The 21788-nt window shown below is 55.7% G+C and overlaps 1 protein-coding gene across 8 annotated transcripts in view; it reads left to right on the top strand.

The window, feature by feature from the left end:
- MAST3 (microtubule associated serine/threonine kinase 3) overlaps nucleotides 1-21130 on the top strand; it is a 39234-nt gene extending 18104 nt beyond the window's left edge. For all 8 annotated transcript variants that reach the window (XM_055344020.1, XM_055344017.1, XM_055344015.1 and 5 more), the window contains 23 exons: nucleotides 326-404; nucleotides 849-1009; nucleotides 1193-1268; nucleotides 1570-1779; nucleotides 1865-1966; nucleotides 2257-2389; nucleotides 3933-3994; nucleotides 4400-4485; nucleotides 5520-5728; nucleotides 6381-6519; nucleotides 10182-10314; nucleotides 10519-10684; nucleotides 11280-11381; nucleotides 12076-12198; nucleotides 13034-13143; nucleotides 14022-14158; nucleotides 14886-15130; nucleotides 15599-15805; nucleotides 16048-16274; nucleotides 16726-16848; nucleotides 17436-17572; nucleotides 17679-17860; nucleotides 18758-21130. In XM_055344020.1, the coding sequence (XP_055199995.1) occupies nucleotides 326-404; nucleotides 849-1009; nucleotides 1193-1268; nucleotides 1570-1779; nucleotides 1865-1966; nucleotides 2257-2389; nucleotides 3933-3994; nucleotides 4400-4485; nucleotides 5520-5728; nucleotides 6381-6519; nucleotides 10182-10314; nucleotides 10519-10684; nucleotides 11280-11381; nucleotides 12076-12198; nucleotides 13034-13143; nucleotides 14022-14158; nucleotides 14886-15130; nucleotides 15599-15805; nucleotides 16048-16274; nucleotides 16726-16848; nucleotides 17436-17572; nucleotides 17679-17860; nucleotides 18758-19290 (3682 nt within the window). In that variant the 3' untranslated portion in view covers nucleotides 19291-21130. The remainder of the gene's footprint in view (nucleotides 1-325; nucleotides 405-848; nucleotides 1010-1192; nucleotides 1269-1569; nucleotides 1780-1864; nucleotides 1967-2256; nucleotides 2390-3932; nucleotides 3995-4399; nucleotides 4486-5519; nucleotides 5729-6380; nucleotides 6520-10181; nucleotides 10315-10518; nucleotides 10685-11279; nucleotides 11382-12075; nucleotides 12199-13033; nucleotides 13144-14021; nucleotides 14159-14885; nucleotides 15131-15598; nucleotides 15806-16047; nucleotides 16275-16725; nucleotides 16849-17435; nucleotides 17573-17678; nucleotides 17861-18757) is intronic.
- The last annotated feature ends 658 nt before the right edge of the window (nucleotides 21131-21788 follow it).

Raw genomic sequence — 21788 nt, 5'->3', positions numbered from 1 at the left:
GGACTTCGGCCCTTGGGTTGCCAGTCAGGCTGGTGGGGGTGACCAGCAGATGTCCCAGCAGCTGCAACTCAGGGAAGTCAGAGCTTTGATGGGGTATGCGCTGGCAGCTGGGTCAAGGAGGACTTGCCAGAGTTGGTGTCTGCAGGACGAGGAAAAAGCACAGTGGACTTGTTCACCTTGAATCTCTGTTCTCAGCCTTTTCAGAAACCCTTTCCCTCCAACAGGGCCAATGTCTGCCAGCCATGGTGTCTGTCCTTAGTCCCCACAGACTTAGAGCCACGGCGGCCATGCCTTCCTTCCAACTATTCTGGTTTTTCCTCTCTAGGGCTGACGGCAGAAGATGGTCCCTTGCATCCCTCCCATCTTCTGGCTATGGAACCAACACGCCCAGCTCCACCGTCTCGGTACCCACAGTCCCACCTTGGCCAGCAGACAGGCGGGTGCGAGGTGGGGCGGGACACGTCTTTGGTTTTTATCGAGGTTTGGATAGCTGTCCAGTCAGCATATATTCTGGCTGGCCCCTCTGTGCCCCATTCTGGGCAATGCATGGGTCCCTGAAAAGACTCAGCCTCTGTCCCCCAAGCCCCTAGTCTGGGGGACACAGACATCCCCATTCCATGGGGTTTGTGCCTGGCCAGAGAGAATCTTGGGGTCACCTAGGGAGGAGGCAGGGAGGCTTGCTAGAGGAGGGGGCACCAGAGCTGGGGTTTTGAAAGATGAATAGGAGCCAGGCAGGCATGTATTGCCACCTAATGACCAGCAGACATCCTGGGCCTTGATGGGTAATGTTGGGGTTCTGACTTTGGCGCTGACTGTGAACTCGTGGCCCTGATACCCCCTCCTGCCAGTCGAGCTCATCCTCCCGGGAGCGCCTCCACCAGCTTCCTTTCCAGCCGACGCCGGATGAACTATGCTTCCTGTCCAAGCATTTCCGCAGCTCAGAGAGTGTGGCTGATGAGGAGGGCGGCCACCGCTCACCCCACCTCCGCCCCCGTTCCCGCAGCCTCAGGTGGGTCTGGACCTCTGACCCTAGCCCCTCCCTGGGCTGGCTTTGGGGCCCACATTGTGGCTTCTCCTCCATCCTGCCCCTGCCCCTGTCCAAGCTTGGCCACTGAGCCTTGACCCTTCCCTGGACTGGGCCTCTGGTCCCATGTCACAAGCTGACTGTCCGTCCACCCCCCCCCTCCCCCAGCCCGGGACGCACAACAGGGAACTTCGACAATGAAATCGTCATGATGAATCATGTGTACCGAGAGAGGTTCCCCAAGGTGGGCAGTGCCGATGGCCAGACCGGCCCTAACTCCCCTCCGTGTAGTTATCCCTCCATGGCACTCTGTCTTCTTGGCTCTGTCCCCCATCTGTCCATTTCTGTCTGTCCCTGTCTCTCTGTCTCAAACCACCCCTCCAACCTAGACATATTGCTTCTCCCCCTCCCCCCCTCCCCCACCAGTTTTCTGACCCCATCACCCCCATCACCACGTCTCTCTCCCCAACTGTCTCTCTTGCCCCATCTGTGTGTTGCTCCCCAGCCCCGTCCAATGACCAGGTTGCCCCGTCCACCCTGCCCAGGCCACAGCACAGATGGAAGGCCGTCTGCAGGAGTTCCTTGCTGCTTTTGCGCCTGGCGCCCGGCTGGCCTTGGCCGATGGCGTCCTTGGCTTCATCCACCACCAGATCATCGAGCTGGCCCGAGACTGCCTGGCCAAGTCTGGAGAGGCGCTCGTCACTTCCCGCTACTTCCTGGAGATGCAGGAGAAGCTGGAGCGGCTGCTGCAAGATGTGCGTGGGGGGCAGGGGTCTAGGGGTCCCCAAGCAGGGCAGGACCAAGGGCCTGCAGGTGACACCATCACCCACCTGCCCCCAGGCCCATGAGCGCTCCGACAGCGAGGAGGTCGGCTTCATTGTCCAGCTTGTCCGGAAGCTGCTCATCATCATCTCGAGGCCAGCAAGACTCCTTGAGTGCCTGGTGAGTCTCTGCACATGGCCAGGTGTGGGGCCCAGCAGAGTTGAGGCCAGGCCCCTGATGGTGGTGCCGGGATACCAGAGACAGTTCCCGCTGGAAAGAGTCTGGAGAGGAACACAGGGTACCTCCGGGCCGGGGTGGGCTACCTTCCCTGGGGAAGCGTGGTTAGGAGCCAAGACTCAGAGGGGAGGGTTGGAGCTGCCACTCAGGCTGCCCCAGGCAGAGGGAATCGCGTGTGCCAGGGCCTGGAGGTGGAACCAGGCGCCGGCTTACCAGGCTCTCTGCACGTGCAGGAATTTGACCCTGAGGAGTTTTATCACCTGCTGGAGGCTGCTGAGGGCCAGGCCCGAGAGGGCCAGGGCATCAAGACGGATCTGCCACAGTACATCATTGGGCAGCTGGGTCTGGCTAAGGACCCCCTCGAGGGTGAGCTGACAAGGGAATCGGGTGAAAAGAGAAAACCAAGGTCTGTCAGGGCAGACCTGTGATTCAACCCAGGCCCAGGGACTGACCTCACGCTGCTGTACTGTCCTTTGTCTCTGTGGCCCTGCCCTCAGACACTTGTAGGGCCCACTGTGGGAAAGTGCCTAGGGTTCCTGGGTCTGACAGCTCCACATCAGACCCTCTGGCTTGCCAGGGTCCAGGAGCCTCAGTGTCTTCCGGTGCCAAGGGGTGAGGGAGCCACCATTAGCGAAGGGATTCACATCATCCTACAAACTTACAAAGTGCTTTCCCGATTTCATCTGATGGTGGCCCAGGAGGTGGACTCGGAATCAGACGGGGCAATCCATGGGCTTGACCAAGCTGATCCAGAACTGCCCCCAGAAAGCTGAGGCAGAACTGTGACGTGGTACCAGGGGGGCATTGAACTTGGACCTGATGTGGTCGTGGGAGGCTCTGGGAAAAGGCGATGTGTAAGCTGAGTCCTGGTGGTTGGAGAGGCGAGCAGGTACAGATCTGGGCAAGAGAGGGGGTGAACCAGGAGGGAGAAGGGTGAAAGCAAAGGCCCTGAGGTGGAGCTGTGCCTGGTACGTGGGCAGAAGAGCGGGGAGGAGGGTGTGGCTAGAGCGGAGGAAGCAGGGTAGCTGGGAGGAGGTGACAGGGTTGACAGGGCTTTGCCACCAGTGGCCACTGTCCTTCTAACATCATTGCCGTGTGATAATGGGCTGCCATTGTCCCCATTTGAAGCTGGAAAGACTGAGGCTTTGGGCAGATGAGGTTGAGCAGGGATTCAGACCTCGGAGGGGAGCCCAAGGCCAGACTGCTCGTAGACTTGCTGTGTGGCCACGGGTGCTCGGCCGTCCAAGGGAGATACTGCAGGTAGCGCTGTGGGTGGCCCCAGTGTCAGAGGAGGCAGAAAGTGGCCAGGCTGTTGGAGGCTGAGACCGTGGGGCAGATCATGTACCCAGTGCCCCCAGGGGGGAATCCATTGAGTAAAAGGGGCTGTATTCAAACCCAGGCCTCCCTTACCCATGAGACTCCACTGTCCCATCCCAGGCCTGCCCTGCAACCATGAGACACTGTCTTCATTGCCATCATCACAGCTCATGTTCACCAACCACTCAGTTGGGGCCACTCCTCTGCCAAGCCCTAGGGCCAGAAAATAGGAGTGGGGGCTCCCTGGGCCACACCCTAAGTCAAGGAGGATATTAAGAGCCAAGACCCAGAGGGCCCATGTCACAGCCTGTGTTAACAAGCCCAAGGCTTGGAGCCAGGATGATGGCTGTGCCGTTCTGAGGCTGGGCTTCCCACTGGTCCTTCTAGAAGTCTTCTCCGTCATTGCTGAGTCTGGCCTCCTGCGTTTGGCCAAGACTCGGGCCTAGTAGGGGCTCAGTGGTGGCATCATGGGAGCAGGTCTGGGAGGCACCATGTCCCCAGCCCGGAATGAGCCCTGGAAGCCGTGGGAACTCTAGGGGATGGAGGGGCAGGGCATGGAGGCCCCATTTGAGGCTCCTCCCTTGTCTTACAGAGATGGTGCCTCTGAGTCAGCTGGAAGAGGGAGGACAGCCCCCAGCACCTGAGTCCCCAGAGGTAAGTCACAGAGCTTTGGCACTCCTGCCTGTCTTGTTCTTTTCAGGGTAGACCAGGCAAGTGTGGGAGAGGCTGGGTTTGTCGAGGTTTTGCATGTAGTAGGTGCTTAATAAATGCTTGTGACTTTAGGGAGAAGGTAGAGGCAAGTGAGACTACCCTGTCATGGCAGTTGGGCAGGACCGGGCTGGAGGAGGCACTGGAAAGGGAAGTTTGGGAGGATGTATAAGACTTTTCTGGAAGGAGGACGCGGCTTGAGCCAAAGCTCGAAACTCAGAAGCTGAGCTGGAGAAGTTTGGAAGGAGGGAGTAGCTTCAGATGCCAGGCCCAGTGGTTAGGACTTGAGGCCAGGAAGAGCCTGGCCTGCTCTGAGGTGGGGCCGGACCCTGACCCCTTCCCACCCCCCAGAACCGTGCCCTCGTCGGCCCATCACGGAGGAAGCCATGTGAGAATGACTTCGAGACCATCAAACTCATTAGCAACGGGGCTTACGGGTAAGTCCTCAGGTCTCCCATAGACCCATTTCTCAGATGCCCATGGGGGTGACTGAGGTCCAGGTGGCCCCTGAGTGTGGAGATAGGGAAACTGGGGCTTGAAGAAGGAAGTAGAGATGCTGTACAGCCAGGCCAGAGCCTCAGATAGGCTCATCCATGGTCTAGGCTGGTACCTGCCCCAGGTAGAGGGAGTTCTAGGTATTTCAGGACCACGCAAGGAAAAAGGTGGCCACACAGTGGCAGTAGCGCACAGTGAGCATTATTTTAGTGCCACTTTGAGAGATTCAGGTGGAGATGGGATGGGAGGGGGAGTCCTTCACAGGACAAGGCTGTCCTGAGGGGGACTGAGAGAGGGGGCTCACGTGTCTGGGTGATGTTGTTCAGCAGCGTGGCCAGGAGTCTGGGTCAGACACTCCAGGAGGCAGTAGTGGCTTGGGGTCCTTATAACCCAGGGTTTACCTTCTTGATGGCTAGTAAATTTGAGGCAGTTTTACTAGATATGCAAACCTGCCAAGTTCTCAACGGTAAAAATCTGCTCATTTTGGCTCTGTGTAAAGCAGTTTGAGCCAGGTGCCAGGGGGCTTTTGAGCTAAAAGGTCTCAGTCCGCCATAAAGAAATAACCTGAGGGCCATCTTTGGCTTTTTGGTTGTTTTTTTTTTTAAAGGTTTTATTTATTTATTCATGATAGACATAGAGAGAGAGAGGCAGAGACACAGGCAGAGGGAGAAGCAGGCTCCATGAAGGGAGCCTGACGTGGGACTTGATCCCGGGACTCCCGGATACGCCCTGGGCCAAAGGCAGGCACCAAACCACTGAGCCACCCAGGGATCCCCGATCTTTGGCTTTATGTGACACCAGGGAGGGCAGCTTAGACCCGTAGGGTGGCTGCTTTCGGAGAGGGGCTAGGTAAGGAGGAAGGGTATCCTGGATGCAGGGTACAGCACAGATAAAGGCCTGGGAGGTTGGGTTCTAGGCCCAGATCAGTTCCCATTGCCCACTGGGGCCTCAGTCTCAGGCCTTGGCGCACCCCCAGGGCTGTCTACCTGGTACGGCACCGAGATACACGGCAGCGCTTTGCCATCAAGAAGATCAACAAGCAGAACCTGATTCTGCGCAACCAGATCCAGCAGGTCTTTGTGGAGCGTGACATCCTCACCTTTGCCGAGAACCCGTTTGTGGTCAGCATGTTCTGCTCCTTCGAGACCCGGCGCCACTTGTGTATGGTCATGGAGTATGTGGAAGGTGCGGTCACCAGGGCTTGTATGCCTCCAGTGATGGGGAGCTCACGATCTACCTGAAAGAGAGTCTGTCCTTTGACCAAGCTGGGATCTGCTTTGTCCTCCATGGGGTCCCAGCCTGCCTTGGGGGACCCTTGGTTTGTGGAGGGGGGCATCCTGAGGGGTTGGGGCTGAGGGAGCTCAAAGAGGAGTGTGAGGGTAGGACCCTGGGGTATAGGATAAGGATGAACATCTTAGGCAGGGGGACCGGTGAGCAGAGGCCTGAAGGCCAGAAGTAAGACCAGGGAAGGGAGGGAGATGTGGCACAGAAGGGCCAGGATGGTTGAGGGCAGGAGGAGTTGTGGGGTCAAGTTTGCAGTTTCAGAATGAGCAGGGCCTACAGGTGAGTGCAGGCATGTGCATTGATCAAGGTGCTTCTGGGCAAGGAGAGAGAATGAGCACTTAGGAGACACCAGCTGTATACAGGGTAAGGGATTGTGCCCTCACAGAGCTGCTGTCCTGCCAGGAAGAATCAGGAGTCAGGGTTTGACCGCTCTCCCACCCTTCTTGGCCCCCCTGGTTCTGTACAGACCAGGGACGTTTTGGAGGAGGTTGGAGGGGTAGGGGCAAGGCTATAGAACCCAGGGCCTCTGTGAATGCATCTGTGCCCCCCACAGGCGGTGACTGTGCCACGCTCCTAAAGAACATGGGCCCGCTGCCCGTGGACATGGCCCGCATGTACTTCGCTGAGACAGTGCTGGCACTCGAATACTTGCACAACTATGGCATCGTGCACCGGGATCTCAAGCCTGACAAGTGAGCAGCCTGGGGCCTGGGTGGGGGGTGGGGGGTGCAGAGAGGCTAGGGGTGTGGGGCCAGGGCTTCAGAGCTCCGCCTGTCTGGATTCGGCAACTGGGGCCCCTGGTGACAGGAAGACACAGAACAATGGTAGTGTTGGGCACCTGGTGTGTACAGAGGAGAGCAGGTACTTAATAGGCACTTGCTGTATGCAAGGGAAGGATAGCACATGTATGGAGGTGCTGCTAGGCAAAGAAAGGATGTGCACTTTAGGATGCCCAAAATATACAGGGGAAGTGATTGCTCACAGAGCTACTGCTACATGGGGAGAGAATGTGCACTTAGGAGGCACCATGTATATACAAGGAACCAGGATAGGCCCTTTGCAAGACCTAACATATGAATGAAGAAAGGGACTGTGCATGTCTTGAGCACTTGTTGTATGTTCGTGCAGGGAAGAAAGGAAGAGAACATGTTTATTGAGAGCCTCGAGATGTTTATTTTACTCTAGCACCTAAGAAGCACCTGCTGCATGCCAGGTTCCCTATGGGTAACTATAAGACACGTGTGTGAATGATCCTTCATGCTATGTAACTCCTGCATAATTTGCGAGGCACTTTTGTCTGCATTAATGGAGCAACTGCTGTTTATAGAGCAAGAGGCTGCTCTTCTATCAGGGGCCCTGTGGATACCAGGCAAGAACCTGGAATTTCTCAGGTTCTTGCCTTGTGGGGGTGTGAACATAAACGTCAGGAGCCGGCATGTTTTCAATCATCTGGCAGTTTGTGAGTGGCTTCAAAAACAAAGCAAATGTTTATTTGGCAGCTGCTGTATACCTGGGCGTGTGTTCATTTTCAGAAACCCAGATGGCAGTGTGACTAACTCCTCACACACTGGTGACCCTTTCTGATTTTTATAAGCACATTTTAAAAAAATCTGGTGCGGGGGCGCCTGGGTGGTTCAGTGGTTGAGCATCTGCCTTTGGCTTGGTCCTGATCCTAGGGTCCTGGGATAGAGTCTCACATCGGGCTCCCCGCAGGGAGCCTACTTCCCCCCCTACTTATGTCTCTGTCTCTCTCTGTGTCTAATAAAATAAAATCTTTATAAATAAATAAGTAAATAATCTGGTGCATGTTTGTAGGGCACCAGCTTCGTAAAAGGTGGTTAGAGGAACAGTTAGTAGGCGATGGCTGTGTGCCAGGCCAAGAACACTCCAACTGCCTTTTTCATAAAGTTTTTGTTCTGAGGGCAGCATTGAGTACCTACTGTCCATTTCTCAGATGAAGATACTTGCTCTGTGGAGGTGGGAACAGAAGTGTTAAGAGCCCTGCCTGTTTCCAGGGCATCTTGTAGTTTGCCAGTAGCTGAGAAGATAAACTGTGTATTTGGCACCTGCTGTATAGCTGGGCCTTGGTGCTCAATACTCTAAGGATGCTCCGTGCCCATCAGACCTCGGTGGATCATCCTAGAGTGGGGTGGGGTCTTCCAAGTTTCTCAGGTCAAACTCCAAGACAGGACCTACCCCTTGCCCCTCCCAGGCTCAGGACCCTCATCTCCAAAAAGGCGCAGGCAAGCGCCCTGCCCCTGAGGGCTCAGCGAGGTAAGCACACATGACAGGTGCTTAAGAAAATAAGAAAAAAAATTTTTTTTTCACTCTTTGGAAAATTTCAAATACACCCCAAGTGTATTCATTTGCTAGGGCCATAAGAGCAAAGTAGCACAGAGAAGGGAGCTAAAGCAACAGAAAAGTATTCTCACAGTTCTGGAGGCCAGAAGTCCGAGATCAGAGTATCAGCAGGGCTCCCTCTGAAAGCACCAGGGAAGGGATCTCTTCCAGGTCTCTCCCTCAGCTTCTGGTGATTTCTTGGCTTGTGACAGCATCACTCTGGTCTTCACATGGTGTCTGCCCTCTGCATGTCTGTGTCCACATGTCCCATTCTTTTTTTTTAAGGTTTTATTTATTTATTCATGAGAGGCACAGAGAAAGAGAGGCAGAGACACAGGCAGAGGAAGAAGTAGGCTCCATGCAGAAACCCAATGTGGGCCTCGATCCCGGGACTCCGGGATCATGCCCTGAGCTGAAGGCAGATGCTCAACCACTAAGCCACCCAGGTGTCCCTACATGTCCCCTTCTTATAAGGACACGAGTCATAGCAGATTAGGGGCCACTGTAATCTAGGATGTCCTCGTCTTAACTGATTACATGACCATCCTCTCTCCAAATAAGGTCATATTTGTACTTACTGGGGGTTAGGACTTCAACATGTGAATTTGGGGGTGCACAGTACCCAGAACAGAAGGCCCCAGCGCTCCCCCAACCCCTCCATTCCCCACATCTATCCTGATTCCAACACTTGGCCAGTCCTGCTTCTTCCCCACTCCCAGATCCCCTCTTCTCCCCCATGCTGGATAATTTGAAGCGTATCCCAGGCATCATATCATTTCATTTGTAAGAAGGAAAAAATTGTTCTTAAATAGCTCATATAGCCACTGTCCAAGAAATGAGTGTTTTTTAGAAAGGCGTATGCCCATAGGAACTCCAGAAATGTTGGTTGTCTTAACACTGGATGGCCCCAGGCCTGCTGTAAGCCCTTGGTTTTCTCTGCACCTGGAGGTACACCAAAATGGTTTTCCCCGGCTGCCATACATAGTAGCTGCTCAAGAAATATCCTTTATTTATTTATTTATTTATTTATTTATTTATTTATTTTTAATTTTTTTTAATTTTTATTTATTTATGATAGTCAGAGAGAGAGAGAGAGAGAGAGGCAGAGACATAGGCAGAGGGAGAAGCAGCCTCCATGCACCCGGAGCCCGACGTGGGATTCGATCCAGGGTCTCCAGGATCGCGCCCTGGGCCAAAGGCAGGCGCTAAACCTCTGTGCCACCCAGGGATCCCAATATCCCTTATTTTTAAAAATAGTGGCTGCACACAGTAGGTAAACAGAGTTGTTTCTTTATACAGTCGAGGTATGCAGGATGTGCCAATAAATGGTTTATGAAGGTTTATGAAACATCTTGGATATAGACAGTGAGTTCTCTAGGAATTAAGCAGCAGGTGTACCAGGAGGTGCACGAAAATGTGACTTTATAAAGATGATGCGTGTGATTCTATCACCTAGCCAAACGTTTATATACTTAAGCTGATGGGAAAACTTGAACAGCAGGGTACATGGTAGGTGTACAGGTTTTTGAAAGTGGGTCTTCTCATGAAGTGCACAGAAATATTTCTGTGTGTAGCAGTTGCTCGAGGTATGTTCGTTTTCCAGCAAGGAATGAAATACTAAGCGCTTGCAAAGTGATTAGTTTGTTAAAAAAAAAAAAAGAAAGGACACACGTACAAAAATATATAATAGATCCACCCGGTAGGTGTTCAGATGTTTTAACGCATAGTGGGGAGATGGTGTGATTCTCAGGAAAACTTATATTTGAGCAGTGGAGCATACAGTAGGTGCTCAGTAGCAATAGCAGACGCATCCAGTAGATGCACCAAGATGTTTGCCAAATTTGAAAGACCTACTGGATCTTGTGATAATGTGCCCGTGTTGGGGAAATGCTTTCAGATCCCCTGTGGGGAGTTAAGCTGTCCTGGCTGGACCCTAGCCCACCTGGGATAGCACCACGTTCTGGGGTGGCATAAGTGACCCCCCAGCTCTGAGTGCACCCCCCACTCCCCACAGCCTGCTCATCACCTCACTTGGCCACATCAAGCTGACCGACTTCGGCCTGTCCAAGATTGGGCTCATGAGCATGGCCACCAACCTCTATGAGGGCCACATCGAGAAGGACACCCGGGAGTTCGTGGACAAGCAGGTGTGTGGGTGGGGAGGTGGCCCTGGGTGCGGGACCGCCTCCCTCTGTCTAGATCCTGACCCTCAGGACACGGGGAAACTTTGCAGCACAGAGGAGAAAATGCACTGCCCCGCTCCCCACCGTAATTCTCCACCCCTGCTCCCAGCCTGGCCGTGGCCTCTCGAGTCGGAGGCCATCCTCCTTTTCCTGTTCTGCCCAACCCAGGTGTGCGGGACGCCTGAGTACATCGCACCCGAGGTCATCTTCCGCCAGGGCTATGGGAAGCCAGTGGACTGGTGGGCCATGGGTGTTGTCCTCTATGAATTCCTGGTGGGCTGTGTGCCTTTCTTTGGAGATACCCCAGAGGAACTCTTTGGCCAGGTGGTCAGTGGTGCGTTTCCCCCACCATGGAGTCTAGGCCCCCCTGGGGCTCTGGGTGGCAATTTTCCCCACCTGTGCCAGGGAAGGGTGCAGCTCTGTGTGTGGGTTGGGCACCTACAGTGTGCCTAGCCCCGACCGAGTGCTGAGGACACAGCCAAGGGTGAGACAGACAGTGAGGGAGATACATAAGCAAATTACAGAACATCAGAGACAAAAAAAGCAAGGCAGGGAGAAGCGGGAAGAGGGGAGGGGATGGAGGTTCCAGATGTGGTGGGGGCCTCATTAAATGGGGGGGGGGCATGGAGGCCTCGCAGAGGAGTCTCCTTTCAGGAGCAAGAGGGAGCCACAGAAGTGAAAGTCTGGGTAGGGGCCTGGTAGAGGGGTACAGCCAGAGCAGAGGCTGTGGGGTGGGGCTGAGCATGGTGTGTTGAAGGAACGGAGGAGGCCGATGGCTTGGTGTGCAGTGAGTGAGGGGAGGTGGTCAGCGGGGCTGCGAAGGGCTATCCTTGCCCTCTCACTCCCTCTCCTATTTTATTTTACTTTAGCGCTTACTTTATTTTCCTTTATTTAGTTTATTTAATTTTTTTCCCCTCTCCTCATTTTAGATGAGATCATGTGGCCAGAAGGGGACGAGGCCCTGCCAGCTGATGCCCAGGACCTCATCACCAGGCTGCTTCGACAGAGCCCTCTGGACCGTCTGGGCACTGGTGTGTGAACATGGGGAGTGGGGTAGGTGGGTGGGAGGGGGGCTGGGGTAAACAAGCACTCTACTTGAGAGGCTACATGATCTTGGGGACTTGGGGCTAGGGTTTTGAAGGATCCATAGAAGTTCACCAGGACCTAGCATAAGATCTTGAAGAAATAACAGGTAGCTGGGGCTGATGCAGACAAGGGGCACTGAAGCTGAATATGGGAGCCTGCTAGGTCACCATGACCTGTGTTCTAAGGTCCTCAAAGGCCCGGCCCTATGGATCCCATTGTTCAGAATTCCCTAGCCACCTAATTAATGGCTAAGGGATTATTTGAGATTCATGCAGCCACTAAGGTCACGTTCATGAGGAAACTCAGCTGCTGGAGAGGACCATGGGAGGTGAGGCTGGGAAATAGGATGCCTTCACACTGTCAGCTCTACTGCGTGGAGTAGAAATGCATGGAAGAGGCCCAGGAAGGAAGCCCTCCTAGGGCTCTGGGGTTTCTCTGGGTGGTGGGATCTCAGAATCCACCGGAGGAAAGATCAGGGCCTGGGTTCCAGCCCCAGCTCTGTCCCTGTCTCAGACTCTGAGACAGCAGCTTCTCCCTTCGTCGATTCTATGGTTATGTGTTGGCCAAGTTCTGGCTCATAATTGGCCCAGGGGGCGATGGGGACAGGGACCCGCAGGGCTGAGCCGGGCATGTCTGCAGGTGGCACCCACGAGGTAAAGCAGCACCCCTTCTTCTGGACACTGGACTGGGCCGGACTTCTGCGACACAAAGCTGAGTTTGTGCCACAGCTTGAAGCCGAGGATGACACCAGCTACTTTGACAGTACGTGGGGACTGAGGGGGCGGGCTCTGCTGTCCCACAATTGCCTGAGACAGGGAGGGGGGGTGACTGCCAGGGTCCCCACCCAAGCACCTCGCCCTGAGCTGGAGCTTCTGACTTCCTGCACTTTCTGAGAAATGAGAGCATGTCTGCTGGCAGCTGTGCGCCTGGCTGGTTTCCTGTGCATCTGGGTTCAGGAGGCCACGCATCCTCCTAGGTTGTGGGAAGGGAAACTGAGGCACTGAGTGTGGCATCCCTAGCAGTTTCAGCCTCCGGAGTATCCAGCCCTGTCCAGGCACAGAGCTCTGTCTATCACCCAGGAGGGTGGGGTGCTTTGCTGTGCTTGGTGGAGGGAGCCCCTCCGATATTGTGGGGGGGCTCAGACAGATCTTCCTCTGCCCGCTTGGGGCTCCAGCAAAACAGATGAAACACCCTTGGTTTCCAGCACCTCCTTCAGAACTTGCTGTGTGACCTCGGGCATATCAGCAGTCCTCTCTGAGCGTCTGTTTACTCTTCTGAAAAATGGGGAGCATCCTGTTAAGATGCACAGTATTACCTAATTCTAGGTGACCCATCAAGGGTGAGGATACTGAGGGCAGACACAAGCATCCCACCCAAGATCCCACACATTGTAGGGACACAGCTGCAGTTTATTGCCAGGTACTCACTCTGCCACTCAAGCCTCCTGTGGTCTCTGAATACACCAGACAGGGTCCCACCTCGATGCCTTTGCCCTGACAGTGTCTCTTCTCCTGGGACACCCTCCCCACACCAGCCCACAGCCCTTGCAGCCACCTCTGGGCCTCAGGTGGTCTACATGTGCCTTTCCCTCCTGCAGCACGCTCGGAACGTTACCGCCACCTGGGCTCTGAGGATGAGGAGACCAATGACGAGGAGTCATCCACAGAGATCCCTCAGTTCTCGTCTTGTTCCCACCGGTTCAGCAAGGTGGGCCCAGGGCCCTAGACCCCCTGAGCACTCAGGAAACGTACCTAGCACCTAGGAAACGTTGCAAGATGTTCTGTGCGGGGGGCCTTCTTCTACCTTTTTGTTGTTATTATGGTAAAAATATATATAAGATTTACCATATTAGCCATTTTAAACTGTACAGTTCAGCAGCATTTAGTACATTCAGAATGTCAGATGCTCATCACCTCTGTCTAGCTCCAGAACCTTCCTGTCACCCCAAAGGGAGTCCCCGTTCACCTGAGCAGTCACTGCCCTTCCCTACCTCCCCTGGCCCCTGACAACCACCAGTCTGCTTTCTGCCTCTGGGTTTTTCTGCTCTGGATATTTCACCTAAGTGGAATTACACATACTTTGGCCTTTCGTGTCTGGCTTCTCAGCACTCAGCACGATGCTTTCAAAAGGCTCATCCACAGTGTAGCCTGTGTCAGAGCCTGGTTCCTTTTTTTTTTTTTTTTTTTTTTGAAGACTTTATTTATTCATCCCTGAGAAACACAGAGAAAGGCAGAGACATAGGCAGAGGGAGAAGCAGGCTCCCTGGGAAGAACCCAATGCGGGACTTGATCCCAGACCCCGTCATCATGCCCTGAGCCAAAGGCAGATGCTCAACGGCTGAGCCACCCAGGCGTCCCAGAGCCTCGTTCCTTTTTATGGCCGAGTTAATATTCTCTTGGTAGCAGGGCCCCTCTGAGCCTTAGTGTCCCCATCTGTACAGTGGGCCAAAGACCCTGCTGTTTTTAGGGATGTGGTGAGTACGGGTTGAAGGAAGTGACTCACAGGGAAGCACCCAGCGAAGCCGGCTCTTCCCCAGGGGTGTGGCTGCCTGCCTCCCTGTCCTTACTGTCATCTCTTGCTGCCAGGTCTACAGCAGCTCCGAGTTCCTGGCTGCCCAGCCAACGCCCACCTTCGCCGAACGGAGCTTCAGTGAGGACCGGGAGGAAGGCTGGGAGCGTAGCGGCGAGGGCGAGTGTGGCCGCCGCATGAGCATGGAGATCCGGTAGGTGGACCGGGGAATGTGAGCAGATCCAGCTTCCAAGCCTGCTGGGAGGTGGAACCACAGGATCTAACACGGGAGAGAGCTTCCCAGTGCCCCAGGAGCAAAGGGTCAGACACATAGGCCAGCGGGTCAGAGCCCTGCCAACGCGGCCCCCTGGCTTTGCGTCCCTAACCACACGGAGCATAGAGCGGCTATGCACCGTCATACTGCTAGGCTTTTGCTCGTACTCTTCCCTCTGCCAGAGTACCCTTTGCTGACAAACTCCTGTTCATTCTTCAAAGACCAGACTCGACAGAAAAATAATCCATATCTGCTAAAGGATGAGCTAGCTTTTAAAAGACAGATAGAAATTCTCTGGGGAGGGATCCCTGGGTGGCGCAGCGGTTTGGCGCCTGCCTTTGGCCCAGGGCGCAATCCTGGAGACCTGGGATCAAATCCCACATAGGGCTCCCGGAGCATGGAGCCTGCTTTTCCCTCTGCCTGTGTCTCTGCCTCTCTCTCTCTGTGTGACTATCATAAATAAATAAAAATTAAAAAAAAATTTAAAAAAAAAAAAAAAGAAATTCTCCGGGCAGACCAAGGACCCAGCACACAGAAGGGCCTCAGTCCGCATTTACAAATTACCTCTGTTTCTAAGCTGAGAGTTAAAACATGGCCACTAGGGGTGATTGGGTGTCCCGGGGCGAGGGTACCTGGCGCATGTGACTTTGGCTCTTCCCTGCCACAGACTGAGATCCTGGACATCTTCTGGTTCTTCCTGCCAATCGTCCTCTTCCCAGCCTGAGCGGGGCCCCAGCCCATCCCTCTTGAATACTATTAGCCTGGACACAATGCCCAAGTTTGCCTTCTCGTCAGAGGATGAGGGAGTCAGCCCAGCTTCTTCAGGCCCCAAGAGGCCCATCTTCATTCTGGGCGAGCCTGATCCGCCCCCAGCAGCCACCCCAGTGATGCCCAAGCCCTCAAGCCTTTCTGGTAGGTGAGGTCCAAGTGGGAGGGATACTATAGTAAAAGGTTTCCCGGAAGAGGGACTATTTGAGATGGGTTTTGAAGTAGGAGCTCTCCAGAGAGACCATTCACTTGTCTAATAAAGGTTTTAAGATTAGAGAGGCCAGGGCTCCCAAGAGGCCTTGGGCCTCAACTTTACTCCCAGGCTTGGGGTGATAACCCCAGTTCACTGGATCAAGATGGGACTGGAGAGGGAGATGAGACTGGGGACTTCGAAGAGAGGCGTAGGGGTCTGATGCGTGGGGGAAGGTTTCTTAAGAGGAGGGGACTTGAAGAGTGGAGCTTTCCAGGAAGAGCAGCGCAGGAAGGAAGTAGGGGGAGAGGGAGCTGCCTGAAGAAAGGCTGAACGGTGTGCCCAGTGACTGGGGAGGAAGGGGCTTCGCCTCCTGAGTGGTGAGGTTGGCCAGGCTGAACCCCACCCCTGCTGACCCCTAGCTGACACAGCCGCCCTCAGCCACGCACGCCTACGAAGCAACAGCACTGGTGCCCGACACTCGACACCACGGGCCCTGGATGCTGGTCGGGGCCGCCGCCTTGGGGGCCCAAGAGACCCAGCTCCTGAGAAGTCTCGGACTTCCCCCAGCGGGGGCCGCGTGCCCAAGTCAGCGTCAGTGTCCGCCTTGTCGCTCATCATCACAGCCGGTACCACGTGTCACCCAGCCTTGTCTTTGCTTGTCTGTCCATGTCTATTTTAACCACCGGGTTGGGGCCTACCATCCGACAGAAGGAGCTAGACCCAGGGAGAGGTGGGGGGACAGTGCTTGGGGCATTGGAGCAGCAGCAGCACAGCCAGAGGGGTCAGCTCAGTGGGAGGGTTGGGGAGAGGTGCCCGCCCAACCTTTGTCCCTGCAAGGGAGTGACCCCCTCCCAACCTGGTCCTGCAGATGATGGCAGCGGCGGCCCCCTCATGAGCCCTCTGTCCCCACGCTCGCTGTCCTCGAACCCGTCATCCCGAGACTCCTCTCCAAGCCGAGACCCGTCCCCCGTGTGTGGCACCCTGCGGCCCCCCATTGTCATCCATAGCTCAGGCAAGAAGTACGGCTTCAGCCTGCGGGCAATCCGCGTCTACATGGGTGACAGCGATGTCTACACTGTGCACCACGTTGTCTGGGTGAGCAGGAACAGCAGGACCTGGCTTGAGTCCAGCTTCACCCTGGCAAGGCGCTTTCATCTTCTAGTCTTAGGAGTGCAAACTTCTTGCCTGCGAGGTTCTAGAGCCCACGGCAGGGAACTGGTGGCACCTGGGTCTTTGCAGTCCCTCTTTCTTATGGGGAGGAGGTCGGGTGAGACACACAGGGATGGACAGAGCAGTAGAGACCTCAGTCTGGCGTGAAGCTCCCATTCCATACCCACAGGTGCACAGTGGGAGTGTCGTCCCGCCTCCCCCGAGCCCAGAGCCTCTTCCCTCCCTGCCAGTCACTCTCTGAACAGCCCCCAAGGTCAGGGAAACAGCATGGGCGGCAGCTGGTTGCTGGGGTCCCACAGCTGAAACAGATGGCATGGGGTCTCCGGCTGTGGGTTCCCAGACCTCACAGCTCCTCCCACCCCGTCCCCACTGCCAGAGCGTGGAGGAGGGAAGCCCTGCCCAGGAGGCGGGCCTGCGAGCCGGGGACCTCATCACCCACATCAACGGGGAGTCAGTCCTGGGGCTGGTGCACATGGACGTCGTTGAGCTGCTGCTGAAGGTACAGTATCCCCCACTGCCTTTCCTGGGGCTCCCAGAACCCCCGCGCCTCAGGGCCCCCAGATCTGCCCCCACTGCCTACCCTCTGGTTTGCTCCTGTGATCCCTTGGCAGCTCCCAATTCTGTGGTTCTCCCCGTGGAACCACACATTTCCACACTTGGTCCCACCTCCAGGCCTTGCATGTCACCTCCCCTATGCCCAGGATATTCCTTCTTCTTTGCCCCCTGGGTGCGCCAACTCTTGGCCCTCCCTCTGATTCACCCCGACCTTAGGAGGTCGGGGATATTCATACTATCTTTGTCTTCCTCAGACCAGGGGACCTCGGGGGGCAGAGGCCTGGGGGTTACAAGGGGGGTGCAGGCCAGGAGGCAGGGCCTTATTTGGACAGCTCCTAGGACCGGTGGGTGGGTGGGCAGCTCATTGCACAGATGGACAGATGGTGGATGTTGTATCTTTGGCCCAATGGGTGATGGGTCATTTGTGGATGGATAGGATCTGGGGCTTTGATGGAGGAGGAGGGAGGTGGGTAGGTGGGTGGCTCACTAGATGGGAGGCCCCCAGGTGACTCCTCACAATCTCTCCCATAGAGTGGCAACAAGATCGCCCTGCGGACCACAGCCCTAGAGAACACCTCCATCAAGGTGGGCCCCGCCCGGAAGAATGTGGCCAAGGGCCGCATGGCACGCAGGAGCAAGCGGAGCCGCCGGCGGGAGACCCAGGACCGGTGAGGCAGGGTGGGCCCTCCCTAGAGTGTTGGTGGAGGATCCGTGGCACAGCTCCGTGGGCTGCTGGGGGAGTGGGTTCTGAAGCATCAGGTCTCTCACCTGCAGGCGGAAATCACTTTTCAAGAAGATCTCCAAACAGTCCTCTGTGCTGCACACCAGCCGCAGCTTCTCCTCCGGCCTCCACCACTCCCTGTCGTCCAGCGAGAGCCTCCCAGGGTCACCCACCCACAGCCTCTCCCCGAGCCCCACCACGCCTTGCCGCAGCCCAGCTCCCGATGCCCCAGCAGGTAGGTGTGCTCCCTGGCGCCACCCTGGGGTGACCTGGCCCCATTGAGGGAGCCACCAGGGTTTAAAGGAGGGAATGACATAATAGAGGAAATGAGGTGACCGGAAGGGCCTTCCAGGGCAGCCTGGAGGTGGTCGGAGACAGGTGTGAGAGCAGAGAAGAGGGTACCCAGCAGAGTGAGCATCATGAACAGAGGCAGCTGGACGGGAGGGTTGTGAAAGCAGGGGAAGGCCGGGGAGGGAGGAAGTTGGGAGATGGGTGAGGCCAAGGAGCTGGGCTTGCATTGGTGGGCAGGTGGGAGCCATGGTGGGTGTGTGAGCTGAAGGGGGCATGTTTTAGAGGGGTCTGCTTTAGAAAGATCTTCTGAGGCAGGAAAGGATGGTGACTTGGCCCAATGCTGAGAACCCTGAGTCACAGCCAGCCAGACACAGACACCCTGAGCCCCACTGGGTTAGCATCCAGCTGAAGGGAGGAGCAGGCTGGGGCAACCCAAAGGGGAAGCAGGGAAGGCCTCCCGAAGGCCTGGGCACCCCAATTGCTATCCCTCTGACTCACCCTGACTTCATGGGGCAGAGCGTATCTGCCATCTTTACTTTCCTCAGACCAGGCATCCTCTACGGCTGAGGCTTGAGGTAGAGAGGTGAGCAGAGGCAGATGTGGGTGTGTATGTTTGGCGCATTGAGGTGATAGGTCTGTAGATGAGAAGTGGGTGGATAGGAACTAGGGCTTTGATGGATGAGTAGGAGTTCACCAGATCTAAGCCAAGGGAACAGCCTGCACGACAGAACATGAGGCAAGAAAAGCAGGACTACTGGTGGCCATGGGGTTTGGCAGGTGTGCTCTGTCTCAGGGCCCCACCTCAAGGCTGGAGACATTGACCCTCATCTGTCACCCACAGATGCTGCATCCCCTCCCAGTGTCTCCCCGAGCTCCAGCAGCCCTGCCTCCCCTGCCGCTGCTGGCCACACCCGGCCTAGCTCCCTGCATGGCCTGGCCGCCAAGCTCGGACCACCCCGCCCCAAGGCCGGCCGCCGCAAGTCTACCAGCAGCATCCCGCCCTCCCCGCTGGCCTGCCCGCCTGTGCCTCTGCCCCCACCCCGCTCACCCTCACCCCTCCCCGGGCACCCGCCCGCGCCCACCCGGTCTCCACGGTTGCGCCGGGGCCAGTCAGCTGACAAGCTGGGTTCAGGTGAACGGCTGGATGGGGAGTTGGGGCGCCGCGGTCGTGGGCCAGACTCGGAGCTGGTGGTCATGCGGCGGCTACACCTGTCTGAACGCCGAGACTCCTTCAAGAAGCAGGAGGCGGTGCAGGAGGTGAGCTTCGATGAGCCTCCAGAGGAGGCCGCCGGGCCGCTCACCTCCGTACCACAGATTGCTGTGGAGGGCGCTGAGGCTGTGCTGGGAGCCCTTGGACCTGCCGGGAAGGACTGATCCCTCCCACCTGGCCTCTCCCTGGCCTAGAAGTGGGGCTATTTTTTGTGCAATGTTTTTTTCCATGAAGTGACTTCTGGATGGAGACTGAGCCACCAGACTATGACACCTGGAAGGCAAGAAGCCATCTCGGTCCTTACTGGAAGACAGAGACAGCACCTCCTTTGTGTTCTGGTGCAGATCGGGGGCTGTAGGGGCAGGAATGGGGGACAAGGGTGGCATTGTAAATAGCAGCAAATCCCTGCGACTAATTTATTACTTTTTATAAGCGATAGGTAGACTGAGCTGCCATTGTGAAGGCGGCTGCTGGGGTCCTGCCCCTTGCACTTGGGACCCCATTTGCAGACGCTGCCCCCTGGGCTCAGAAGGAAGCACTTTGGAGAAGTCATGTATGTTCATGTTTTCTAGGTTTTCTGTATTTTTTAGGGTTTTTTTTTTTTGTGTGTGTTACTTGATCCCATCCTGGCCCAAGACCCACCGATTTGAGGGGATACAGGCAAGCTTATGTGTTCGGGCTCAGTTTGGATATGACTTGGAGAGTCTATAAATGATTCCCCTCTACCACAAAACAAAGCAATCTCAAAGACGGACTGGATTCTGAAAGCTACTTCTCACTATCATAGCCTCCATCCCTAGGCCAGTCTTGCTAGTTTGCTTCTAGTCCTGAAGGCTTCAGCCTAGAAGAGGTTGTGGGAACGGAGACTTTGATGGATGCGTAGGAATTTACCAGATCTAGACAGAGGGGTCATCCATTCCACAGAGTGACACTGATGCCCTGGGAGGGAGACTCAGGACTCCCGAGGGTACTGGGATTGAATGTCTGCTCTGCACAAGATTTGATGTTTGATGCCGACCAGGGTGAGCCCTTGACCATGATGTGTCTGAAATGCCCTATGGCGATCCCTCAATGTGTCACAGCCTTCCTAGAATGAAATTCAAGTGAGAAAACCCACCTAGGGGGCAATGGAGCCCAAGTTTGAATCTTGGCTTCCCTGTGTGGCTCTGGCAAAATGGCTTTCCCACTCTGTGCCTCAGTTTCTTTGTGTTTACAAAACTAATCCCAATGACTATTTATTAAGCATCTACTCTATGCCAAATGCTTTTACTCGTGGCTTCTCCCTCAGCCAGCCTTGAGTAGGCTGCAGGTGGTGTCGTCATCCCCATTTTACAGACAAGTAACTGAGGCCTGGTGAGGGGTGGAGACTTGTCCCACACTCACCTAGTAAAGAATCATGCCGCCAGGTCCTATGGTGGGCCTCGTCAACAAGGGAGCTTGAATGGAGAATCTGGGGCCAGATACAGCTGACTCCCATCTCCAGCTCTCTTTCCCAGGATGCTGTGTGACCCCCTGGGCATCACAGACAGAGCCTCCATTTCCTATTTGGAGGTGCCTGGCAAGATCACTGTGCCCTACATGGTGAGGGCGCTTTGCAGGCACTGTAGCCCACTCTGCATCCCTCCCAGAGACCCCCACCCAGCACTGGCTTGTGTTGGAGCTAGACCAAGGCTGTGCATGACTTGCTCCCTCCTTCCATCCTGGAGCTGACCGTGAATAAAAGCCCACACTTACAAAGAGGAGGTCCAGTGTCTGGATTTGTGAGGGGCAAAGAAAGGGGTAAGGGAAGAGTGTGGTGGGGACAGGGTGAAAATTGGCTTCATTTGAAGGGGTTTTGAAGTCTGCATAGGAGTTCACCAATGAGATTTCCCCCTGATGCCTTCTCAGGTCCCTGGCCTCCCGCTGCCCTCTCCCTGACTACCCATCATTAAGCTCCGCCCTTAAAAGCTCCATCCAGACACTGATCTGGGGCCCTGAGCCGTGTCAATAAAATAAATAAACCATCTTTGTGTCCTTTCTACACAGGTTTTTGCTTGGACTGTGCCCTATCCCCACCCGCCGGCCCCTGCCCCCCAACCCGCACCTGAACCCAGCACAGCTCCAGTGGGGTTACTTCCTGAGCTCTGGGTAGTACCGGGAACCTTTGGCCACGCCCCCCGCCTCCGAGTGTCTTCGGCTATTTCCGGAAATAATCGTCGCGTCTGGGCCCTGTTGGGCGTGTTCTAGCGCTCGTAAGGCTGCAGTCCGTTCAGCGTTTCCGGACGCTCTAGGCTGCCATGGAAACCGCTTCCAACCCTGGCCTAGTCGGCTTTCCTGAAAAGCTCAGCTTTCTGTGGCGAGCTCCTTTCCCACCCCACCGCCTCCTCTTCCCTAAGCTCGGGGCCGCCTCACCCGCCCTCTGGAATCATCTATTCTTCGGCAATTTCCGGAAGTTGGCGGTCAGTCTCTGGGTCTAAACTCCCAGGGCCTCTATCTGGGTCTAGGCATCCTCGGTTCTTTCCAAAACTCTCCGCAGTCTGGAGGCTTAGCCTCTGTTCCATCAGTTCAGCTGGAAGGCGCACAGTGCTTTCCGGAATCGCTCGGGCATCTCAAAGCCCGGCCGAACCCGAGCCCCGTCCAGCCGAGCCTAGGGAAAGGCTTAGCTGACCCGATTGCGCTCGGC

This window comes from Nyctereutes procyonoides, unplaced genomic scaffold (genome assembly GCF_905146905.1).
Source record: "Nyctereutes procyonoides isolate TBG_1078 unplaced genomic scaffold, NYPRO_anot_genome, whole genome shotgun sequence".
NCBI lineage: Eukaryota > Metazoa > Chordata > Mammalia > Carnivora > Canidae > Nyctereutes > Nyctereutes procyonoides.
Note: the sequence above shows the minus strand (reverse complement) of the source record. Positions and strands in the feature narration are given on the sequence as shown.